Raw genomic sequence first — 25,319 nt, forward strand, 5'->3', positions numbered from 1 at the left:
TGTCGAATTACTCTAGTTAGTACCTCAAGAGATAGTATAAACAGCAGTGGTGATAGTGGGCAACCTTGCCTCGTACCTTTTTGGATTTGAAAGCTATCCGTCAGTTCTCCATTAATTATTACTCTGGCCACCTGCTTAGAGTAGATTGATTTAAACATATTTAAAAAATTTTCCCCAAAGTCCATATACAATAACTGGTACCCAAGGAATATTTGACTGAGGAGCTAAAATAAAAACGAAGTAAAACAATGGACAGCACTAGAAGGTTCTCTCTCATCATTGGGATTCTCCCCCCACCACTTTATTTTCTCTTAGTTTTTTGGATGAGGAAATAGAGCTTCCCTGGGAGCAAATAATGTAATGATGGCAAACGTTTTGGGCTTCGCCTCTCCACAATTTGAAAAAAGGTCTACCTTGACTCTGTGGAGTGTCACCCTCTCCCCTGACTACAAGTGGAATGATTCTCTCTCTGTCCTCTCCATCTATGCCACCCCGAACAATGGCAATCTGAGAATGAAAGAGACAGAGAAAGAAAGAAAGAAAGAAAGAGAGAGAGAGAGAGAGAGAGAGAGAGAGAGAGAGAGAGAGAGAGAGAGAGAGAGAGAGAGAGAGAGAGAGAAGCAATGGATGGAAATTAACCAAGGAGAGAAGCAACCTGGAACTAAGGAGAAACTTCCTGACAGTTAGAACAATTAACCAGTGGAACAACCTGCCTCCAGAAGCGGTGAATGCTCCAACACTGGAAGATTTTAAGAAGAAACTGAACAGCCATTTGTCTGAAATGGTATAGGGTTACCTGCCTGAGCAGGAGGTTGGACTTGATGACCTCCAAGGTCCCTTCCAACTTTATTATTATTATTATTATTATTATAAAGAAAGAAAGAAAAAGAGAGAAAGAAAGAAAGAAAGAAAGAAAGAAAGAGAGAGAGAGAGAGAGAGAGAGAGAGAGAGAGAGAGAGAGAAAGAAAGAAAGAAAGAAAGAGAAAGAAAGAAAGAAAGAAAGAAAGAAAGAAAGAAAGAAAGAAAGAAAGAAAGAAAGAAAGAAAGAAAGAAAGAAAGAAAGAAAGAAAAGAGGGGGAACAGAGACCATTAGGGTCAGGATTAAAATATTATTCTCTCCTATATCTTATAATGTATTTTAAACTATTATTAATATCTACAATACAAGGTGAAAAAAATGAAAAGGGGAAAAAAAGAAAAAGAAAAATAGCAGAGAAATTGCATGAGTAAATAAATACATTAATAAAAAAAGAAGTGGAACCCCCCCACCCCACCCCGAAAACTCTTGAATCTGTATGTATCTCTATGCATATTTTGCAGTTGTGTGAATATGGAAGAATATTGAAAAGAGAAAGGAAAGGTAAAACAAAGTCTCAGAATATTTATTAATTCATGTTTGGGGTTTTTGGCCCTGTCACTCCAACTTTTAATAAAAAATATGTCTTTCCTATTTGGAGAATGCAGTCATTCATATGTGTCCTATGTAGGAACGAAACAGCTGGAGAAGTCATATATGTTATTATGTGAACATCAGACTGATACCCTTATACTTCCCTTTTAGGAAGATGGCAGTGAAATGATGGGAAAAATTATGGTAAGTAACTCATTGTTTATCTTGTACTCTTTTATAAAGTCAAAATCTTTCTCAAGGTTGTTTTGTTAGCTCCTTAGTGTTATGGAGCTCATGGAATGTACATATCCTGGCTACTAATTCAATCCTCTTTCTGTGGTTTGCATAATATATTAAATGACAAAGTGACAAAATAACCTGCATCATCCAACTCAGTAAACCACAAAACAATGTGTAAAAATCTAACTCAGATTACTACTGTCCAACTTTGAGGAAGGAAATCATTTTTATTATATGTGAGATGGCAAACATAATATGGTTGGAGAAGATATGTTGTCATGTGAGAATAGAGTTAATAACCTTTTTTTCCATTGCAGAGTGAAATTGGTGAGGAAGGTCGAGAGCAAATAATAGTAAGTATCTCTTTGACCATCTTTTTCCTTTTTCGTGTGAAATATCTTCCTTGCATACGATCACACAGCCCATTTTGAATTCAACCCCACCAAAATTTAGCCGATCTATACAAAGTATTGAGCTATACCAAGGATATATTTAGGGGGATAGTTATCTTGTTTTATGATGAAAGCTATAATACACAGTCTTAAAAAAAAGACACTTCCACCCATCACCAACATTTGGAGAGTGGCTGGGTGTGTGTGGAGTCTTTGAATGTTTTAGGACTCAGGATGGCCAAAATCATTTTTGAACATTTTTGGACCAGAAAATGTTCTGAATTTAAGCTGACAATCTTGCAGCAGTTGGAAAAAGAATTGGGATGCTGTTGCGGGATTTTCAGAATAACACAGTTGGAAGTGACCTTAGAAGTCTTCTAGTCCAACCTTCTGCTCAAGCAGGAGACCCTACACCATTCTGGGAAAATGGCTGTCCAATCTCTTCTCTAAAACCTCCAGTGATGGAGTACCACAATGTCTGGAAGCAAGCTGTTCCGTTGATAAATTTTTCTCACTGTCACAAAATTTCTCCATAATTCTAGGTTTGATCTCTCATTGATAGGCTTCCATCTGTTACTTTTTATCCTGCCCTCTGATGCTTTGAAGAATAGGTTCTTCTCTGTGACAGCCTCTCAGATATTGGAAGGTTGCTATCATGTCACTCCTAGTCCTTCTCTTTGTTAGACTAGACATACCCAGTTCCGGTAACCATTCATCGTGTGCTTAAGCCTCCGGCCCACTAATCATATATGTTGTTCTTCTCTGGACTATTTCTAGAATTTCAATATCTTTTTTGTATCAAAACTGGACACAAAATTCCAAGGGTGGTCTTACCAGTTCAGTATAAAGTGGTACTAACACTTCACTTGATCTTGATGCTATCCCTCTGTTGATCTTGAGGTTATCCCTCTGTTGAAGCAGCTTAGAACTGCATTGGCTTTCTTGGCAGCTGCAGCATATTGTTGACTCATAAATGGTTGTTCACTAGGATTCCTAGATCCCTCTCGCAGTTACTGCTGTTGAACCAGTTACCATCTTTCCTGGCTCAAGCAAAGAGATTGCAGAATTAACTCCATGGATGAATCATTCAAAATTACTTTATTCTAGGCATCCTCAAGGCATTAACTCACAGTTATTGCCGAAATTCCTCTGGAATGCAGATTGTAATTGGGACCTATCACATAAGTAAAAGGATAATAGATTTCTCCATTCCACGGAGCTCCTAACCCTCGTGGCTAGGATTCATGGAGAGATTGCAGGCTGTAATTGAGAACTGTAATTAGTAAAGCTTAAAAGCAGGATATAGATTATTATAATCACAATGTGATTGATGATTTTTGCTTGATTGAATTTTACCTAAAACTCTATTAATTTTAATAAGCAATATTATATTTAGGAAATAGAGAGGAAATTTTTGATAATTAATCTGAGCTATACTTATATGATTTTGTCTTCGAATGATTTGTCACCCTGACCACCACGTTGTGTCCTAAGCTTTTGTAAAAATGGAAAAAACCAATGCAACTTTTTTACAAAAAAAAAAGTGTGTTATCCTCCAAGTGCCATGCCTGGTAAAACTCTTCTTTTTTAAGCACTCATCTTATATGCTGATGAATAGGGTACAACCATTATTCCTCAGGTTTCTCAATGCATATTTTATTTCCGTGAATGTGAAAGAACATTGAAAAGAGAAATAAAAGAAAAGAAAAGCCTTTTTTAGACTAAGTACTCACTGTTCTGATAAAAATGTGTGTTTCCTTAGCGGAGGAAAGTAGCAATTCATTTAATAAAATCTAAGATGGTAATGATGATACAGATAGAAAGGTCCGAGGTGTCTTCATTTCAGAATACAATTTGATGTGCTTGTTTCCTTTTTAGAATGCTTTGGAGGAATACGAACTTGAAAAATTAATGGTAAGTAGTTCTTTTTTCAATTTCATCCTTTTGTTCTGCATAATAGACTTCTCGCATGCAGTGAAGCATTCCTGTGTTATAACAACCCTGACCCCAAACCCACTTCATTTAAGTCAGTGGTTCTCAACCTTTTTAATGCCGCGACCCCAACTGGTCGTAAGTCGAGGACTAAACCGGTCGTAAGTCGAGGACTAAACCGGTCGTAAGTCGAGGACTAAACCAGTCGTAAGTCGAGGACTACCCAACCGGTCGTAAGTCGAGGACTTTCCCTGCCCGGGAGTGCCGCACATGCGTGTTTCCGCCCCCTGCGCCGGCCGAGGCATAGCTGGCAAGCGGCAGAGACGGAGCAGGCCGACCACCAGCTGGCCCAGCCCAAGGGAGGTAAGGCACCCGCCAGAAAAGGGGAAAAATGGCGGACAAAAAAAATGGCGGACAAAAAAATGGTGGACAGCCTTGCTTGGCGACCCCCATGAAATGGTCGATCGACCCCAAATGGGGTCCTGACCCACAGGTTGAGAACCACTGATTTAAGTTGTATGTGTGGACAAGGATTTTTCAGAGCTGCCCCCAAGGACATTTTGCCCTGGAGAAGATTGTCCTGGATAACATCTTTCTCTCCCTGCAATTTCTGTCCCATTTTGGTGTGGTCCAAATACAGTTTTATTGGTCAGGTGGTGTATTGCCTCATCTCCTTTTCCAGGTTTCTTTTACAGAAAACATTGTGGAAGCCAGAAAGAGGGATTTTTCAAATAATCCAAAATTATAATGAAGTCTAAATCTTTCTCTGGGTTACTTAGTCCACACTTTTAGAACGTAGAACATAGAATAATAGAGTTAGAAGGGATCCCAGAGATCTTTTAGTCTACTTGAGCAGGAGACCCTATACTATTTCAGACAAATGTTTGTCTAGTCTCTTTTTGAAAGCCTCCAATGATGGAGCACTCACAACATCTGAAGGCAAGCTATTCCATTGATTGATTGCTCTCACCGTTAGGAAATATCTCCTAAGTTCTAGGTTGGTTCTCTTCTTAGTTAGTTTCCATCCATTGCTTCTTGTCCTGCCTACAGGTGCTTTGGAGAACAGGTTGAACTCCTCTTCTTTGTGGCATCTCCTCAAATATTGGAACACTGTTATCATATCACTCCTAGTCCTTCTTTTCACTAGACTAGATATACCCAATTCCTGCAACTGTTCTTCACATGATTTAGCTTCCAGCCCCCTAATTATCTTTGTTGGTCTCTTCTGCACCTTTTCTAGAGTTCAACGTGGTGACCAAAATTGGATGCCATATTTCAAGTGTGGTCTTATCAAGGCATTATAAAGTGGTACTAACAATTTGCATGATCTTGATTCCATCCCTCTGTTAATGCAGTCTAGGATTGCGTTTGCTTTTTTAGTGTTGTACTGCTGGCTCATATTTAAGTGATTGTTCACTAGAACTCCAAGTTCCCTCTTGCAGTTATTACTATTGAGCCAAGTACCACCTATTTTATATCTATGCATGTGGTTTTTCTTACCTAAACTTTTCTCACCATTTAATTTCATTTTAATAGAATAGAATAGAATAGAATAGAGTAGAGTAGTGTAGAGTAGAGTAGAGTAGAGTAGCGTAGCGTAGAGTAGAGTAGAGTAGAGTAGAGTAGAGTAGAGTAGAGTAGAGTAGAGTAGAGTAGAATAGAATAGAATAGAATAGAATAGAATAATAACTTTAATAATAATAATTTTGTTAGATAGGGCCCAGTGTTCAAGTCTGTCAAGATCTTTCTGTATCATGAGCCTATCTTTTGTTTGAGACAGAAATTCAATACAAGTATTATTCCACTAGATTGTCTGTGCAGGTTTCGGTTGTGTGATAGTGGATTAATATTGAAAAGAGAACAAAACAAACTGTTTTAGGGGACAGTTCATTCAAGTGTGCCTTTTTTTGCCAAATCATGATTTGCTCTGATAAGAAATGTGTGTATCTCCTCTGTAGAATAAGATTTAAAAAATGGTAGGAATGGCATTGATATTTCTTTATTTCAAAGATTTATGTAGCTGCCAATGTTATGCATCAGAAACGAGATTAGTGAAGTCAAATATCAGGTCATGTTGAAATAGAAGTAATACTTATTTTCCTTGCAGGATTGTATAGAAAGCAACTGTAAAATGAAGGATTTCATGGTAAGTACCTGTTTGTTCATCCTCTGTTCTTCCCTTGTGAAATATCCTTCTTGCATGCAATGAAGTCTCCCTTTTGCAATTCCGCTCCCACACACAGAAACCATCTCTGTTGTCCCCAGAGCATCAGGAAAGAAGGCAAGGCGAAAATCTTGGGCCAGCTTCAGGCATTGGTTTACATCTTAAAATACGCCCACCACTTGCATTGCTGTGAAGCAGGGTGCTCTAAAGCAAGGAAAGGTCAATGGGATTATCCGTTATTGTTATTGGTGTTCTTACTCATAGTACTATTACCTAAAGTGCAGATAGTCCTTGGATTATGAGAATAATTGGGAAACTGTTGCTAAGCAACACCGTCATAAAGCATGTCACGTGGTCATGTCACTTAGCGACAACAATTCCAGCAATTCTGGTTGTGGTCCTTGGGTAAAGACAGATCATTATGGAAGGACCTCATGTGACTGTGACTTCTGTGACTTCTGATTTCCTACCAGTTTCCCCAATGACTTTGCTTACGGGAAGTCAGCAGGGAATATCGGAAATCATAATCCTGTGACTGCAGGGATGCTGTGAGGGCCATAGTTCTGAGGAGTCACTGTAAGTTCCCCTCATTCAGTGCCATTGTAATGGCACTCAACAGTCACTTAATAAAAAGTTACAACATGAGGACTGCCTCGAATCTTTATTAAATTATGCAGATTTAATGAATTTTTCAGGCTCAGTGAACAATCTGAAACTTCACAAAAGGGTTGATGAACTGAAAAGTTTGGGTACTCCTGGTATAAAGAGTCCCCCTGGTGACTGAGTAGAAAAGGAAGAGCCATGAGTTTTCCTGCAAGGAAGGTGGGGGTGGGGGCAAGCAAGGACTTAGGTATAATTGGGGTCATCCTACAGCTGTTGTGAGTGATGTCGTGAGAAAGTAATTTCAGCTTCTTAACGAGAGCATCATTTTTTGCATCACCACTATTTTTGACTATAATAATAATAATAATAATAATAATAATAATAATAATAATAATAATAATAATAATAATAATAATAATAATAATAATAATAATGGTAAAGTTGGAAGTGACCTTGGAGGTCATCTAGTCCAACCCCCTGCTCAGACAGGAAACCCTATACCATTTTGGACAAATGGCTGTCCAGTTTCTTCTTAAAAACTTCCACTGTTGGAGCATTCACCGCTTCTGGAGGCAGGTTGTTCCACTGGTTAATTGTTCTAACTGTCAGGAAGTTTCTCCTTAGTTCTAGGTTGCTTCTCTCCTTGATTAGTTTCCATCCGTTGCTTCTTGTCCTGCCTCCAGGCGCTTTGGAGAATAGCTTGACTCCCTCTTCTTTGGGGAAGCCCCTGAGATACTGGAAGACTGCTATCCTGTCCCCCCTCGTCCTTCTCTTCATTAAACTAGACATCCCCAATTCCAGCAACCGTTCCTTATATGCTTTAGCCTCCAGTCCCCTGATCATCTTTGTTGCTCTTCTCTGCACTCTTTCTAGAGTCTCACTAGAGTCTCAACTACCCACTAGTTGATTTGGTTTAACTCAGGGTTTAGTTGGTTTAGCTCTTATTTTTCTCCACACCATGCTGTTTTCAGTGGTATCTCGTGGGGATCGACTGAAATTTTGACAGGGCAGGTGGATATTTGTCTATGAGCACAGCCTCACACACTGGTGATATTATCTATCAGGGTGTTGAAAAGTCCGCAAGGAAGCAACCAAGCTCAGAAGGCATCAAGGACTCCACCAAGGATCTTTAACCTAGAAACTATCTTGAAACCCACCATCTAAATAACACATCCCATAAATTAGGATAGACATACCAGGCCCTGAGACACCAACTTTCCCAGATACTCTGGAAGTCAGGCAGCAAATCATAATCATAATCATAGAGTTGGAAGGGACCTTGGAGGTCTTCTAGTCCAACCCCCTGCGCAGGCAGGAAACCCTATACCATTTCAGACAAATGGCTATCCAGTCTCTTCTTAAAAGCTTCCAATGTGGGAGCATTCACAGCTTCTGGAGGCAGATTGTTCCACTTGTTAATTGTTCTAACTGTCAGGAAGTTTCTCCTTAGTTCCAGGTTGCTTCTCTCCTTGATTAGTTTCCATCCATTGCTTCTTGTCCTGTCTTCATGTGCTTTGGAGAATAGCCTGACTCCCTCTTCTTTGTGGCAACCCCTGAGATATTGGAACACTGCTATCATGTCACCCCTCATCCTTCTCTTCATTAAACTAGACATACCTAATTCCAGCAACCATTCCTTATCTGTTTTAGCCTCCAATCCCCAATCATCTTTGTTGCTCTTCTCTGTGCTCTTTCTAGAGTCTCAAAATCTTTTTTACATTGTGGTGACCAAAACTGGATGCAGTATTCCAAGTGTCGCCTTACCAAGGCATTGTAAATTATTAGCACTTCACGTGATCTTGATTCTGGCCCTCTGTTAATGCAGTCTAGCACTGTGTTGGCTTTTTTAGCAGCTGTGGCACACTGCTGGCTCATATTTAAGTGATTGTCCACTAGGACTCCGAGATCCCTCTCACAGTTACTACTATTGAGCAAGGTATCCCCTATACTACCTGTGTTTTTAGTTTTTCTTGCCTAAATATAGAGCCTTACTTTTTTCACCATTGAATTTCATTTTGTTAGATAGCGCCCAATGTTCAAGTCTGTCAAGATCCTTCTCTAGGTCAGTGATTCTCAACCTTGGCAAGTTTAAGATGTGTGGACTTCAATTCCCAGAAATCTCCAACCAGCATGTGGCTAGGGAATTTTGGGAGTTGACATTCATCTATCTTAAAATTGTCAAAGTTGGGAAACACTTATTGAGTTATTATAAATTATAGCTGTTATTATTATTATTATTATTATTATTATTATTATTATTATTATTATTATTATTTATTTAACTTATATGCCGCCCTTCTCCCCAAGGGACTCAGGGCGGCTCACAGCATGTTAAAACAATATAAAACATTTCCCCTATAAAAGCCAATTAAAAACCAAATATTTGTAGCTGTGTCTTATTAAAATCATTAAAATTGTCCCTATTTAAAATTCACCCTAGGTCAGTCCCGCTTGCTGAAAAAGCCATGTCTTGAGGGCGCAGCGGAAGGTTAGGAGATCCGGAATCGTCCGGATCTCGGGGGGTAGTTCGTTCCAGAGGGTGGGGTGTTATCATCATATAACTCTGGCTCCTAACCCTATCCCCATTTTATTTTGTTATATGTATGGTCAAGACCCTTTGGAAACCATCCCTGGGGTAAATGTTTGGCATGGGAAGGGCCCCTATAAATTTCCTTTTCTCTGCTTGTGGTTTTCTCTCTGCAAAATGCCAAATGGTTTCAATTCAACTATGAGGTCTGAATTGCACTTAAATTGAAGACTGAATGGTAAAAGGAGGGTTTAATATTAGGTTGGGATATGGCTTTTGGAGAAGTTCACTTGCAAAGAGGGAAGAAGAAGAAAATGGTCATTCAGCTCTGTATAAGGGATGAAGGGATGAGAAAGACAGCCAGACTAGCCCCAACATGACTTGTTGTCACTAAAAAGAAGTAATGAAGCTTTGGATGGGTCTTCATGTTTCTGCTACTAAATCTGACAACAATATAGTAGCATTCCTGGAATTCCTTCAATGGCTTCCCTTGACCTTGGTTGCCTCAAAGGGTTGATGTGGCTTTGTGTACCTTCTCTGATGATGTGAGGCCATTCACATCAATATCCTCACCAGTTTATTTTAATGGACTGCAGTGGACCAGGCAAGGCCCATCTGGATATTTATGTTATGCACTGGCACAATGTAGTTATGAAAGAATCCGTGAAAGAGGATAATGGTATTTGTCCTTCACCGATCCTAGAGCATGTCTTCTACGAGTCACAAGAATTCCCTTATAGGATACCACTAGTTGACTATATATTTTACTATCATTCATCTGTGTGTGAATTCGAGAGATATAAAGAAGATACAGAAGATACAATAGGAAGAATCTATATTAAACTAGTCTGGAGAAAAAAATTTTTTTTGTTAAAAATAACCAAAAAATTAATTAACAAAGTGCTCAAGACACATCGTGGGGCTGGGGTAGTTAAAAATCCAAAAACAGAACATACATAAGTAATTCAATCAATGCATCATATATTCCCTCTTTATTTCCCTCAAATAGCTTATATATTTAAACTATTTCTACCTTAAATTTCTATTAATCCTAAACCTGTTTTAAATCTTTATGTGATTACAAAACCATAATCAAATTTAACTTCAAATACATACATTATCAGTTCAGGTATCTCTTCTAAATATATCCTAATTCTTTAATTTCATCGTAGATCTTATTTATTTCTTCCACCAATCTCTCCCAGTTAAAATAAACATTAATCTATCCTATACATATCTCATCCATCAATCTATCAATTTTTTTTGTTTTAACAGAGTAATGACAACCTTAAATCATTTGAATCCCTTAGATAAAGATCTATTTTCATCCAATTAATTATCAAACCTACTATCATCCATATTATCAAAGCGAACGCATCATCTTATTAAAATCACATTCCATTAACTATTAATTCAATCCCTATCTAAAACATCTCTTCATTTTTCTTCATTCCATTATATAATACTTTTCATACATTAATCACTCATTTTTTCTTATTTCTATTCAGAAACCTAATCCTTAACTCAGTCCATAGTTCTAAAATGCCTTATATCCAATATATATAATTTTAAATTTCTTTTTTCAGTCTTATTCTAGGCTTTTTTTTTTCTGCCAGGCAGGTTTCTACAACAACGCTTCCCTTCCAACCGGTAGATCTCTCTTTGTTGCTTGTGATGTTATTTGAGGCAGTAATGAGCTTCCTGTCATTTGGATTTCAAATTTCCATCTTTGTTTTTTCTGGTCCTCACAAATATAGATAAAATGTTTGTAGGATGAAATAAGCTCCTCTGTATCCTCAACGAAATCATCTTTTAGTGTATTTTGGTTTGTAGAGTAGTCAGGTGTATTCTGATCAGACCTCTTGAGCCTCATTCCCACCAAAGGATCAGACAGTTCGGGAAGAGTTCCATCAGGAACTATTAGCTCTTGGGAACATTTAAAGGAGGGGATCCTTTTGACAACTGAAAGAATCCAACTTCACAGGTCTTCCCTGTGGCTCAGGAAAAAGGCTTAAAAGAGAATATCAGGAAACTTTTAGAATGGCTGCACAATAATGTGTCTTTTAAGAAAAAAATATCACAAAAACATTTTGATCACAGTAACAAGTATCAGAATGATGATGATGACGATGATGACGATGATGATGATGATGATGATGATGATGATGATGATAATAATAATAATAATAATAATAATAATAATAATAATAATAATAATAATAATAATAATAATAATAATAATAATAATAAAATTGGAAGGGACCTTGGAGGTCATCGAGTCCAACCCCCTGCTCAGGCAGGAACCCTACACCATTTCGGACAAATGGCTGTCCAGTCTCATGAGTCTTTTAAGCTTTATCATTCCATTTGTGCTTAAAAAAGGCACAGTTCCTACCTGGAGAATGAAAAATATAGATGAAGTTGATATTGAAGTATTGGAGTTATCTGTGATGATATAGTTATTGACAGTTACCTTATCAGAATAGAACTGATCCCCCTTCATTTCCTTTGTAGAAGGCATTCGTCAGACAAGGTTTTCTGGCTGAATTGGTGGTAAGTAGCTTTGATTTACCTTCTTCCGTTTTTTTCTTTAATTTCTTCTTGCCTCTGAACAAGCATCTTTACATTTTTTTTATTTTTATTTTTCCTTTTTCACTTTACAAAAAACAAAATACAAAATACACATTTTTTTCCTTAAAAGTACTGTGTCCTATATCTCTTACATATATTTACAATTATTTACATTACTTCTCATACTTTTTTATTCCTCAGTTCTAACCAATTGTAACATTTGTCCCATATCTCATAAAATTCTGTTGCTTCCTTGTCTTTTATTTCTAAAGTAAGTTTATACATCTCAGCGCATTCCAATATCTTGTGAATAATCATGTCATTTGTTGGTATATTTTCGCATTTCCAACATTGTGCATATGCAATGCGTGCAGCTGTTATTATGTGTACAATGATGTATTGGAGTTGTTTTTTCATCTTTGGATTAATTATACCTAATAAAAATAGTTTGGGTTTAAGTTCAATTTGTTCTTTTGTTATTTCCTGTATCCATCTCCTTATCTGCTCCCAATAAATTTTTGCTTTGGGGCATTGCCACCACATGTGATAAAATGTTCCCTCTTTGTTTTTACACTTCCAACAGCCCGGATTCATATTTTTGTATATCTTAGCCAATCTTGCCGGTGTTAAATGCCATCTATAGAATATTTTATATTGGTTTTCTTTATATGCAGTTGACAGTGTTAATTTGCAATTTTTGTTCCATACTCTTTCTCATTCTTCTAATTCTATATTTTGGCCTATATTTCATGCCCATGCTATCACTGGACCTTTTACTATTTCTTCTTCCAATTCTACCTCTAGTAAATGTTTGTAGGTTTTTGTTAAAACAATTTCTTCCTTGCCTGTCAATATTTTATCCAATTGCTGTGATACCCGATTTTTTGGACAGAAGTTTCTTTTGGGACTGAGTGCTAAATAAAAAATGTTGATCTTTGACATGAATGTCCCTGTGAGAACTATTTCTCTGTACATATTGTAGTTGTGTGAATGTGGAAGCAGTCTGAAAAGAGAAAGAATAGAATAAAGGGCCTCAGGATGCTGTTAATTCATGTTTGTCTTTTTGGTCCCAGATCATTTCCTGCTGTAATAAGTAATGTATGTTTGCTCTCTGGAAGAATGAAGAAATTCAATTTTATAAGATATGAAATGGCAGAGATAGCATAGCTGGGGAAATCATGTATGTTCTCGTGTGAGAATAGAGTTCATGTCCTTTGTTTCCATTGTAGAATAAACTGAGTGAGGAACATATGTTGGAAATAATTGTAAGTAGCCCTTTCACCATCTTCTCCCTTTCCTTGTGAAATATCTTTCTTGCGTGCGATCAAGCAACCTGTCATGGTTCCGACAGCAGAGACGAATAAAGCAAAACTCCGAGGCTTGCAAATTCCTCAAAGAACATGTTTATTAGTTACAAAGTATCGGCACAGTCAAAGGTGAAACCAAGTCTGGATATACAAGTAACAATTTCCCAATACAAAGCCAAACATCCTACCCAATTTACTATGCAAGCAACTACATTCCCCAATATGATTATTTTGCAGGCTTTTGATGCAACACCCAGTCTCTAGGCAGCCAATGACCTTGGTTCCCACGGGAACCATTGCACACTTCCCACCCATTCTTAAAATTTGTCGGGTGGGTGGTGGTGTGTTGAGTAGTTAAATAAGGGTTTTAGGAGTCAGGATGACCAAATCTTTTTTGAACCTTTTTCTGACCAGAAAATACTCTGAATCTGAGCTGATGTTCTTGTAGCAGCTGGAAGAAGAAATGAGATGTGATTGTGGGATTTCAGTAGTCCCTTTTCCTCACATGACTACACTGAAAATCAAGAGCACATTTGCACTTAGAGGAGGAAGAGGCAAAGAGGTAGAACCGAGGAGAGGCTACATGAAGCAGAATAAAAAGCTAACATTCTATCATAAGGATGTTTTATGTATATAGATATAAAGAAAATACTTGTAGCTTGGGTTTTAGATTTTGGCAGTGGTTTGCTCTCCAAGCTTGTTTCAATATAGTTTCTGAACATTTCGCTACCAAACTAGCTAACATCATCAGCAGGTTTTTCTTGTCCTATTCTCCTTAGTTTATAAATGTCTTGTGTGCCCGTGCGGTCAGTTGGTCGTGCGATTGGTTGTTTGTATGGAGCTATATTTGAATTCTGAGCAGCTGATTGGTTCTCTTGTTGATTAGTCATTCAAATGGTCTGGTTTCTTACATATTCATATGCTGGATCTAGATCAATATGCTTGTTCATTGTTCCTCGATAAATTCACATGTATGGCGGGTGTTGGCATGCCCAATGATTTTTATTCCTTCCCAATCGAACTGGTGTTGTTTATTATCAATGTGGTTTGAGATCAGGGATTTTTGGTCATTCCGTTTAACTGCTAGTTGATGTTCATGAACCCGTGTTTTCAATTGCCTTCCTGTTTGTCCCACATAGAATTGGTTACAATTGTTGCAAATGATTTTGTATATTATGTTGCTGTTGTCTTCTTTCTGTATTTTGTCTTTGATTGATATTGATCTAGATCCAGCATATGAATATGTAAGAAACCAGACCATTCGAACTGCCAATCAACAAGAGAACCAATCAGCTGCTCAGAATTTAAATATAGCTCCTAACAAACAACCAATCACACAACCTACTGACCACACTGGCGCACAAGACATTTGTAAGCTAAGGAGAATAGGACAAGAAAATCCTGCTTATGATGTTAGCTAGTTTGATAACGAAATATTCAGAAACTATATTGAAACAAGCTTTATATATATATAACTAAAGTGAATCTAGAAATGTGAACATTTACAGCAATGTTCTTCAAACAGTGTTATGCCCCATGTGCTATGTCTGATAAAGTTCCTGTTTTCTAAGCAATCTAATCTGTGTATGTATAGGTACAACCCTTGTTTTTCACATTTCTCAGTACATATTTTGGTTCCACAAAAGTTGAAAAAAATTGAAAAGAGAAAGAAAAAGAAGACCCTGAACACTGTTAATTCAAATTTGGTTTTTTTAGACTAAGCACTCCATGTTGTGATAAGAAATATGTGTTTCCTAGGTGGAGGGAAGCAGCATGTAAATGATATCTAAGATGGTGGTGGTAGCAGGGATAGAGAGGTTCTGCATGTCTTCATGTCAGAATGGAATTTGATGTACTTGTTTCCTTTGTAGAATGCTTTGAAAGGAGGGGAAATTGTTATATTAATGGTAAGTAGCTTTTTGTTTATCTTCTGCCTTTTTCCTGAGTGAAATTGAGATGTTGAGATAGATGTTGAGACTCTAGAAAGAGCACAGAGAAGAGCAACAAAGAGGATCAGGGGACTGGAGGCTAAAACATATAAGGAACGTTTGCTGGAATTGGGTATGTCTAGTTTAATGAAGAGAAGGATGAGGGGGGACATGATAGCAGTCTTCCGATATTTGAAGGGCTCCCACAAAGAAGGGAGGGGAGTCAAGCTATTCTCCAAAGCACCTGAAGGCAGGACAAGAAGCAATGGATGGAAACTAATCAAGGAGAGAAGCAACCAAGAACCAAGGAGAAATTTCCTGACAGTTAGAACAATTAACCAGTGGAACAACCTGTCTCCAGAAGTTATAAATGCTCCAACACTGGAAGTTTTGAAGAAGAGACTGGACAGCCCTTTGTCTGAAATGGTATAGGGTTTCCTGCCCGAGCAAGGAATTGGACTAGAAGACCTCCAAGATCCTTCCAACATTATTATTATTATTATTATTATTATTATTATTATTATTATTATTATTATTATTATTATTATTATTATTATTATTATTATTATTATTATTATTATGGATCATCGCACAGTCAGCCAGATGTTCTGACTGGATTTGGCCTTTTATCTACCTATCGAGTCCTTACCACGGACCTGGGATAGGCAGACGTGGATGTTTGATGGTATTACAGATATCGTCACAGGATGGAAGCAGTTCCTAGTAAGGCCGCCTTTTGCAATTGACTAATGGCGAATTTGTCAATGCCAGTGGTGTTCAAGTGGTGCTCCAGTTGTTTTGGGATTGCACCCAAGGCGCCTATTACTATTGGTACTATCCTTGCTTGCTTTTGCCACAGTCTTTCTATTTCTATTTGTAGGTCTTTGTATTTTGTTATCTTCTCCAGTTCTTTCTCGTCTATTATGCTGTCTCTAGGCAATAATAATAATAATAATAATAATAATAATAATAATAATAATAATAATAATAATAATAATAATAATAATAAAGTTGGAAGGGACCTTTGAGGTCATCGAGTCCAACCCCTTGCTCAGACAGGAACCTTACACCATTTCTGACAAATGGCTGTCCAGTCTCTTCTTAAAAACTTCCAGTGTTAGAGCATTCACCGCTTCTGGAGGCAGGTTGTTCCATTGGTTAATTGTTCTAACAATTGTTAATTGTTCAGGAAGTTTCTCCTTAGTTCTAGGTTGCTTCTCTCCTTGATCTCTATTAACAGATTTTTTTGTCAGCAAGCATTTTATTTTTTGAAATAGAAATCGAATACATGCATTATTCCACTGAATTCTCCGGGCAGATTTTGGTTGTGTGAAAGTGGAAGAATATTGAAAAAAGAATGAAACAAAGTGTTTCAGAGCACAATTCATCCAGGGGTACCTTTTCCGCCCTGTTCTGATAAAAAAATGTGCGTATCTCCTCTGTAGAATGAAGTGATTCACATGTATGATATCAAAGATTGTAGTGATGGCATAGTTGGAGAAATCATGTGTGATATCTTTTCAGAATAAAAGTAACACCTTTTGTTTGTGTTATAGAATATGGATAAAGATCAAAATGATATTCCTGAGTTAATGGTAAGTACATTTTGTTCCTATTCGGTGCTTTCTTTGAATAATATTCTTCTTGCATGCAATAAACCACCCCTTTTGTTATTCCACACCTCATAAAAGCATCTTCAGAAAAACCACAGAACAGAAACAGAGCAGGCAAGGCCAAAACATTGCACCTGTTTCGACTCTCCTCTTTAAAGCAGCTTCAAATAACTACTATACTCCTTAAAACCACACTGACTCCAAAGTGGAGTGATGGTCCCTCTGGGGACTGAATAGCAAACACAGAAAGGTGTATTTTGGAATTGTGCCTAAGGGACACTTTTGGGATGGGGAGGGTTTCTCCAAAGTTACTTTTCTCTGCTTGTACTTTTTCCTCTCTGCAAAATGGTAAATTGTTGGCTCAAATGGTCTTTCTGTCGGATGCAATTTTGCTTGTAAGAGTTCTTTCCTCATTTCCCTTCCCAGATTAATTTTATCTGAACATGTTTGGAAACTCAGTTTGACTTTGTTCTTCTTGAAAAAAAAATAATTCTTCTTCCTTATAGTTAATCAGAAAAAAGATAACACCTATTATCAAGAAAGCTGAGGTTGGCGAAGGACTGTCTAAACTGATAGTAAGTAGATAAGCACTTAACTTGTCTCATTTCTTCTATGTTTTCCATGTTATCCTTCTTAGATGTGACCACAATAGCTCTTTTGAGACTCAGTCCCCCCACTACCCCAAGGATTAACAGACATTTCAGGAAGAATTCCACCAAGAAATTAAAAACTCTTGATTATTTAAAGGAGAGCATCATTATGACTATTGTTAAAATTTGAGAGATTCTAATTTCATAGGTCTTCCTGGTGGCTTAGAGCAGGGGTCCCAACCCCGAGTCTGCAGACCGACACTGCTCCATGGATCACCAGGAACTGGTCCACACAAGCAAGCAAAGCCCCATTCGTACACACACAGGATGCAGGCAGTGTGTGAAACCACACACACCCCAGTCCATGAAAAAAACGCTCTCCATGGAACCGGTCTACAGCGTTCAAAGAAATGTTTGGGACCGCTGACCTAGAAGAAAACATCATGGTTCCAACAGACAGAGACGAATAAAGCAGAAGTCCGAGGTTTGAGAATTCCTCAAAGAACATGTTTCTTAGTTACAAAGTATCGGCACAGTCAAAAGTGAAACCAAGTCTGAATACAGAAGTAACAATTACCCAATTACAAAGTATATTGTCTTAGGCAAGTTGCTGTCACCAGAGATTGACTACCATCGTCATAGACAAGTTGCTGTTACCAGAGAGTGGCTAACATCGTCCTAAGCAAGCTGCTGTTACCAAGGACTAATTACCATTGTCCCCCTGTAAGCTCTTTCTGCCTGAGATCAACTATCATCATTCCACATGAGTTACCGTTGAGAGTGATCGACCATCACCACCCCATGTGCGTGGCTACCGACCATGACTGAGCATCACCGTGCTATGTACCCTGTCAGGCAGAGATGCCAACATGAGAGATCCCTTGGGCTGGCAGTAAGCCGAAGAGAAGGTCAGGAGGGCCTAGACTTTAGCGGTCCCTTTTTGGTGGCGCTACATGTATAAAAAAACCTAACTCTTTACAAAAGCTGATTAATCATATGTCTGTTTGATAGAAGTCCCCCAAAGTCTTTGCTGATGAAAACAAAAGAAACCCTCAAAGAACAGTCTTAACGTGTGTCTCTTTGGCTCCTATTATTCTATGTTCTGATAGGAATAGCATGTTTTCTATCTGAGGAATGAAGTACAAATATATTTAACAATATAAATATATGATATCTATATAAATAAAAATGTAAATGTTCATTTATTCAAAATCTTAAATCTCCGAAAGTTCTTCACTGATTGCTTTGAGATTTTGACACAACGTTGCATTCGAATACGTGCATGTTTTTATATACCTATATTATATAGATGTCACACCTGTGAAGGTAAAAACATGCTTTTTTTGAAAAACAGCACCATCTGTTGGACATAAAAGCAACACATGCTTTTACCAGACTGAGCCACAGCAACACGTGGCCGGGTACAGCTAGTTGATATATAAAGTTGAAGATGGCAATGATAGCATGGTCATGTGTTTTTAGATTATTGGAAAGTAGCCATTTCCTTGGATTACTGCAGTTAAGTGCTGTGTCTGTTTGTTGCTGTTGCCTATTCCTTTTGGTTGGAATGGCTTGATCTACTCTGCTCAAACCATTCCACCGACATTAGTACTCTCTGTAATGCTCATGGACCCACTCTTGATTTGAACGAACTGTAGTGACCCAGGTCTGACCCACACAAATCCTCATAGGATACATACCACATCATAATCATAAAGGTATCTTTTTGCTTCCATTTTAGAATGGAAATGATGAAAAGAGGAAAAAGGTAAGTAGCTGTTGTTTAATTTTGGATATTCCTTTCTTTCATACTCTTCTTCCATCTGAAACCCTCTTATCTTCCTTCTTCCTTCACTAGAAGCATCTCCAGAGCATCATCACAACAGGAAGGGAGAGAGGAGCCTGGATGCTAACAGAAAGAACCAAAATATTTGGCCAGTTTTTACATTTCTTTCCAATATCTGACCCCTCAAAAATAGATCCAGTAGTCAAATTGGGGTCAAGGTTCCCCTGGGGACTGAGCAACAAATGGGGTGGATTTATATCTCACAAATGAAGGCAAAGAAGGAATTTAATGAAGGATTTAGATCTCTGCTAAGGATGCCCATATGGGAAAAATGGCAAGGCATGAAATGTGTATGATGGTGCCTGCTAAGTTGCGGTGAATTGTGTCAGCAAGGAACTAATTTCATAATTTATGTGATTATACTGTCACATGCTTATTACTGTTTTTCAGTTATTTGGTTTGAATGTGAAAGGAATCAGACCCTGTTAACACAAGTACAGCACATTTCTATCTGGGGAAGGAAAGATAAATATGAAATTTGTATATAAAATTGAAGATGGCAACAATCATAGAATGCCTTGGTAAGGCCACACTTGGAATCCTGCATCCAGTTTTGGTCACCACGATGTAAAAAAGATGTTGAGACTCTAGAAAGAGTGCAGAGAAGAGCAACAAAGATGATTAGGGGATTGGAGGCTAAAGCATATAAGGAACGGCTGCTGGAATTGGGTCTGTCTAGTTTAACGAAGAGAAGGACGAGGGGGGACATGATAGCAGTGTTCCAATATCTCAGGGGCTACCCCAAAGAAGAGGGAGTCAAGCTATTCTCCAAAGCACCTAAAGGCAGGACAAGAAGCAACGGATATAAATTAACCAAAGAGAGAAGCAACATAGAACTAAGGAGAAACTTCCTGACAGTTAGAACAATTAACCAGTGGAAAAACCTGCCTCCAGAAGCGGTGAATGCTCCAACACTGGAAGTTTTTAAGAAGAAACTGGACAGCCATTTGTCCGAAATGGTATAGGGTTTCCTGCCTGAGCAGGAGGTTGGACTAGATGACCTCCAAGGTCCCTTCCAACTTTATCATCATCATCATCATCATCATCATCATCATCATCATCATCATCATCATCATCATCATCATCATCATCATCATTATTATTATTATTATTATTATTATTATTATTATTGATGGTTATCATATCAGATTAGAACAAATTCTTTCTGTATCTGTCAGGCGTGAAAGATCAAGGTCACATGTAAAAATTCAGTTAAACCAATTTAAATTCATGCCTACGCACAGGAATATTCTCAACCAACAGTCAGCACTTGCTTGGAGTTAGTTAAAGTTCAACAGAATTTAAATGGGTTTGGACTTAGTCTGCTTATGGCTACATAGCAATTCTAGGCTGATTCCTCTTTTAACTCCATTCCCAGATTCTGCCACTCAGAATAAGAGAATAACAGAGTTGGAAGGGATCTTGGAGGTCTTCTAGTCCAACCCCCTGCTCAGGCAGGAAACCCTATACCATTTCAGACAAATGGGTGTCCAGTCTCTTCTTAAAAACCTCCAGTGTTGGAGCATTCCTTATCCTACAAAAGGAAGCTAACCTGGTTCTCCTGCTACAGCCTCTCCAGCAATTCTAATTTATTGTCATTTACCTATTCTTAAACTATTTATATTGTCTTTCTATTTCTATTGTTCTGTGGCTGAGTCCAGCAAGTCTGGCTCAATCCCTGATCATTCACGAAGCAGAATGAGTCTGTGGCTGCAATTCTGCTGCTTCTTCCACACCTTCCTTCCCCTGCCATGTTGGGGGGGGTTAATCCTTAGCAGAGGCCCTCTCTGGAGGTCTTTGTTTGACTCTGAAGCCCCATGAAAAGGCTGATACAAGGCATGAGTTTCAGTTGGCTGGTTTGAAAGCCAAAGTTGTGTTTTGCAGTAAAGTCATTGATTTGGTTCATCATTTTCTGTCTTTCAGACTCTCCCTTACCATCATTCTGTCCCTGGTGGACTCCATACTGGGATGTCTATATATGTGCAAGGCACAGTGCCCAAACATGTCAAAAGGTAACGTTCTTTTTGGGGCTCACAGTAAGAGCAAGGTGTTTCCTTAGCCAGAATAAAAGTAATAAGGTTATCATGTTGTTAAGAGCAGTTTGTTGTTGTTGTTGTTGTTGTTGTTGTTGTTAATTGCGAAGTCATGTCCGACCCATCGCAACCCCATGGACAATGTTCCTCCAGATCTTCCTGTCCTCTACCATCTTCTGGAGTCCCTTTAAGCTCATGCCTACTGCTTCAGTGACTCCATCCAGCCATCTCCTTCTCTGTCATCCCCTTCTTCTATTGCCCTCAATCTTTCCCAGCATTAGGCTCTTCTCCAGTGAGTCCTTCCTTCTCATTAGGTGGCCAAAGTATTTGAGTTTCAACTTCAGGATCTGGCCTTCTAAAGAGCAGTCGGGGTTGATCTCTTCTAGAACTGACCGGTTTGAACGCCTTGCAGTCCAAGGGACTCGCAGGAGTCTTCTCCAGCACCATAGTTCAAAGGCCTCCATTCTTTGGCGCCCAGCCTTTCTTATGGTCCATCTTTCACATCCATACATTGCAACTGGGAAAACCATGGCCTTGACTATACGCACTTTTGTTGGCAGGGTGATGCCTCTGCTTTTTAGTACGCTGTCTAGATTTGCCATAGCTTTCCTCCCCAGGAGCAAGCGTCTTTTAATTTCTTGGCTGCAGTCCCCATCTGAGGTGATCTTGGAGCCCAGGAAAATAAAATCTGTCACTACCTCCATTTCTTCCCCATCTATTTGCCAGGAATTGAGAGGGCCAGATGCCATGATTTTGGTTTTCTTAATTTTTAGTTTCAAAGGGCAGTTTATATAACCCAAATTCTCTACCAAGAGTAAAGCCTTTCTTAATTCTTCAGAGAGTCCCACTTCCTGCTTCTTCCAACAACTAAGCCATGAGGGCTAGGGACTTGGCTCTTCTCTTCAAGCAAAAATCTAGTATTCTACAGATTCTAGCTTCAACACAAAGCAAAAGGGCGGCGGCGGGGGGGGGAGCAGAACTCCACTCTGGGATTCCTTCACCTCTTATTTAATTTTCCTCTTCTTTTCTCCAGATTCTGTGTGTACTTTGCCTGTTGCCATCACGAGGGGGCAGACGTTACCTTCCACTTCAGTCCTCAGTTTGATATTGACAAAACTGTGCTCAACACATTTTGGGATGGGAAGTGGGGAAAGGCAGAACATCACAAGATGCCCTTCCGAAAGGGTGAGAAATTTGAAATCATCTTCATTGTCAATAATACTGGATACCAGGTTGGTACACATGATAGAAGCTCCTTTGGGACTTTAGGTGCCCCTTCATTCCCCCCTCCCCCAGAATTCACCGTTTCTATGTAATGGACCATGAATGTATTTAACACTGACTTTCCCAACTTCATATCTTCCAGATTGGATTTAAGAATAGAGCAGAGCAGAGCAGAGCAGAGCAGAACAGAGCAGAGCAGAGCAGAGCAGAGCAGAGCAGAGCAGAGCAGAACAGAACAGAACAGAACAGAACAGAACAGAATAGAATAGAATAGAATAGAATAGAATAGAATAGGGAATGGAAGAATAGAGTAGAGTAGAGTAGAGTAGAGTAGAGTAGAGTAGAGTAGAATAGAATAGAATAGAATAGAATAGAATAGAATAGAATAGAATAGAATAGAATAGAATAGAATAGAATAGAAATTTTATATTGTCCAAGTGTGATTGGATACACAGTTTGTCTCTGGTGCATAAGTTCTCAGTGTACATATAAGCAACAAGTGATAAATCATGATCATAACCATAAAATACAATCATCATAAATCATAAGATACAACACTTAGTGATAGTCATAGGATACTAAATAAACAATCAATATAAATCATACAAGAATACTAGTAAAAACAATCAACATAAACCATGATATGAACAACAAAGTTATAGTCAAAATAAGATAAGGAAATAGGTAATATGAAAGATGAGAAGAATAGTAGTAATACACCCCTATTAGGTGGTGTAGCGATGTACAGGTAGTCCTCGTTTAACAACAACTGGGACCAGCAACTTAGTCATTAAGTGATGTAGTTCACTGAGTGCAAACATTACTGTGTTTATAATCAGACTTTGAAGGTTGTAAATGTCAGGATTGGTCTCAAAGTTACTATTTCATCATTGTAGTAACCGCAAACGGTCACCATATTGCAATAGCAATAGCACTTAGACTTATATACCACTGTGTAATACTTTAAAGCCCTCTCTAAGCTACAGAGTCAGCATATTGCCCCCCCAACAATCTGGGTCCTCATTTTACCGACCTCAGGAGGATGGAAGGCTGAATCAACCTTGAGCCAGTCAGGATCAACACTGCATTCTGACCATTGCACCATTAGGGCAGGATGAGGAAAATCTGTGGCTGAAGGGAAAACATTTTGGCCTAGACCAGGGGTAGGCAACCTTGGCTCTTTTATGACTCGTAGACTTCAACTCCCAGAATTCCTGAGCCAGCATGGCTCAGCTTAGAAACCTCTCCCTTTCCCCTCAGCATGGCTGGCTCAGGAATTCTGGGAATTGAAGTCCACCAGTCATAAAAGAGCCAAGGTTGCCTACCCCTGGTCTAGGAGGGAAAAAGGTTATTAGTGAAACAAAGGCCTGTCCCTTTTTACATGTACACATTTTGACTTGTTTGACCCCCTCTATCGCTACTCGCTCAGCTTTGGGGTGGGATGTGTTCCTGGCAAGAATAAACAGGTTTTTTTCTGCAAAGACAATGGATGATCCCAAATGAGACTTGAACCCCTCGGCTTTGCCCTGTGATAGATTCTGGTGAACAGGAAACTATATTGTACCTTTGGACACAGAAACCCACCGCAAAACACGCGGGAAATTAGGGTTGAGGGAGACCTGGAGCTGCAATCTTTGCATGTGATAGGAGAACCAAAGATGGGGAAGTTGGTAAGTATTTGCTATTGACAAGTTGGCCCCTCCTGATTTTGATCTCTCTTTGGGAATTGATTCTGGACTGCTTCAATCCCCTAACAGTGAGTACAATTGACCAGTGGAACAGCTTACCCCCAGAAATCGTGGGTGCTCCATCACTGGAGGTTTTTAAGAAGAGACTGGACAGTTACTTATCTGAGATGGTATAGGTTCTCCTGCTTAAGCGGGGGGGGGGGTGGACTAGAAGACCTCCCTTCCAGCTCTCTTATGATTCCTCTTTGCCTTCCTTCCTTCCTTCCTTCCTTCTTTCCTTCCTTCCTTCCTTCCTTCCTTCCTTCCTTCCTTCCTTCCTTCTTTCTTTCTTTCTTTCTTTCTTTCTTTCTTTCTTTCTTTCTTTTTTCTTTTCTTTTTTCTTCAGATGCCACCCATCTCACTAAAAGCAACTCTAGGCAACTTACAATCAGTAAAAGCAACAATATGAAACATTAAAACTTCCTAACAGTGAGAACAATTAATCAGTGGAACAATTTGCCTTCAGCAATTGTGGGCGCTCCATCACTGGAAATTTTTAAGAAGAGACTAGACAGTCACTTGTCTGAAATGGTATAAGTTCTCCTGCTTGGGCAGGGGGCTGGACTAGAAGACCTCCGAGGTCCCTTCCAGCTCTACTCTATTCTGTATTCTATTCTGTATATCTGCCATCTTCTCTTTCTCCCCTCCAGTGCTCTGCTCTTACAACTTTCTTGACCCTATGAATCATGGTCTTTCTGAGTCCTCCATTGTCTAGGATACCAGCAATTTCATTTTATTAAATTTTATTAAATTTAACATGGAGCAAATAGTACCTCAGGCCCATGTCCTGCTTTCCCCTTTGCAGATGTCCCCAAATCAGTGTTTCTCAACCTGACAATTTTAAGATGTGTGGCCTCAGCTGCCAGAATTGCTTAGCAGACATCCACATATCATTTATTAACAACCTTGAATAGCCAAGAATTGTGCCATGGTTGAACACAGCAGCCAGCCTCTCTGATCACAAGATTAGAAGTTGTTGTTGTTGTTGTTGTTGTTGTTATTATTATTATTATTATTATTATTATTATTATTATTATTTATTTATTTATTTATTTATTTATTTATTTATTTATTTATTAAATTTATATACCGCCCTATCTCCCTTACGGGACTCAGGGCGGTGAACAGGCGATACTAAAAACCACAATAATAAATAAATAATTTCTATGCTAAAATCAAATTAAATGACAGGCCTGTTCTAAAAACACCCCATACAAAACCCCCACTAAAAC

At 38.6% G+C, this 25,319-nt stretch overlaps 1 protein-coding gene across 1 annotated transcript in view; it reads left to right on the forward strand.

The window, feature by feature from the left end:
• LOC114923334 (galectin-6-like) overlaps nt 1–25,319 on the forward strand; it is a 55,116-nt gene that overhangs the window by 17,189 nt on the left and 12,608 nt on the right. The window contains exons 2-8 of the mRNA XM_029286118.1: nt 1,562–1,594; nt 3,901–3,936; nt 16,611–16,649; nt 17,174–17,242; nt 18,999–19,025; nt 21,027–21,115; nt 22,170–22,368. Of these exons, the coding sequence (XP_029141951.1) occupies nt 1,562–1,594; nt 3,901–3,936; nt 16,611–16,649; nt 17,174–17,242; nt 18,999–19,025; nt 21,027–21,115; nt 22,170–22,368 (492 nt within the window). The remainder of the gene's footprint in view (nt 1–1,561; nt 1,595–3,900; nt 3,937–16,610; nt 16,650–17,173; nt 17,243–18,998; nt 19,026–21,026; nt 21,116–22,169; nt 22,369–25,319) is intronic.

The sequence above is a fragment of the Protobothrops mucrosquamatus genome, unplaced genomic scaffold, assembly GCF_001527695.2.
Source record: "Protobothrops mucrosquamatus isolate PMUCROS unplaced genomic scaffold, P.Mucros_1.0 scaffold2937, whole genome shotgun sequence".
In the NCBI taxonomy this organism is placed as follows: Eukaryota; Metazoa; Chordata; class Lepidosauria; order Squamata; family Viperidae; genus Protobothrops; species Protobothrops mucrosquamatus.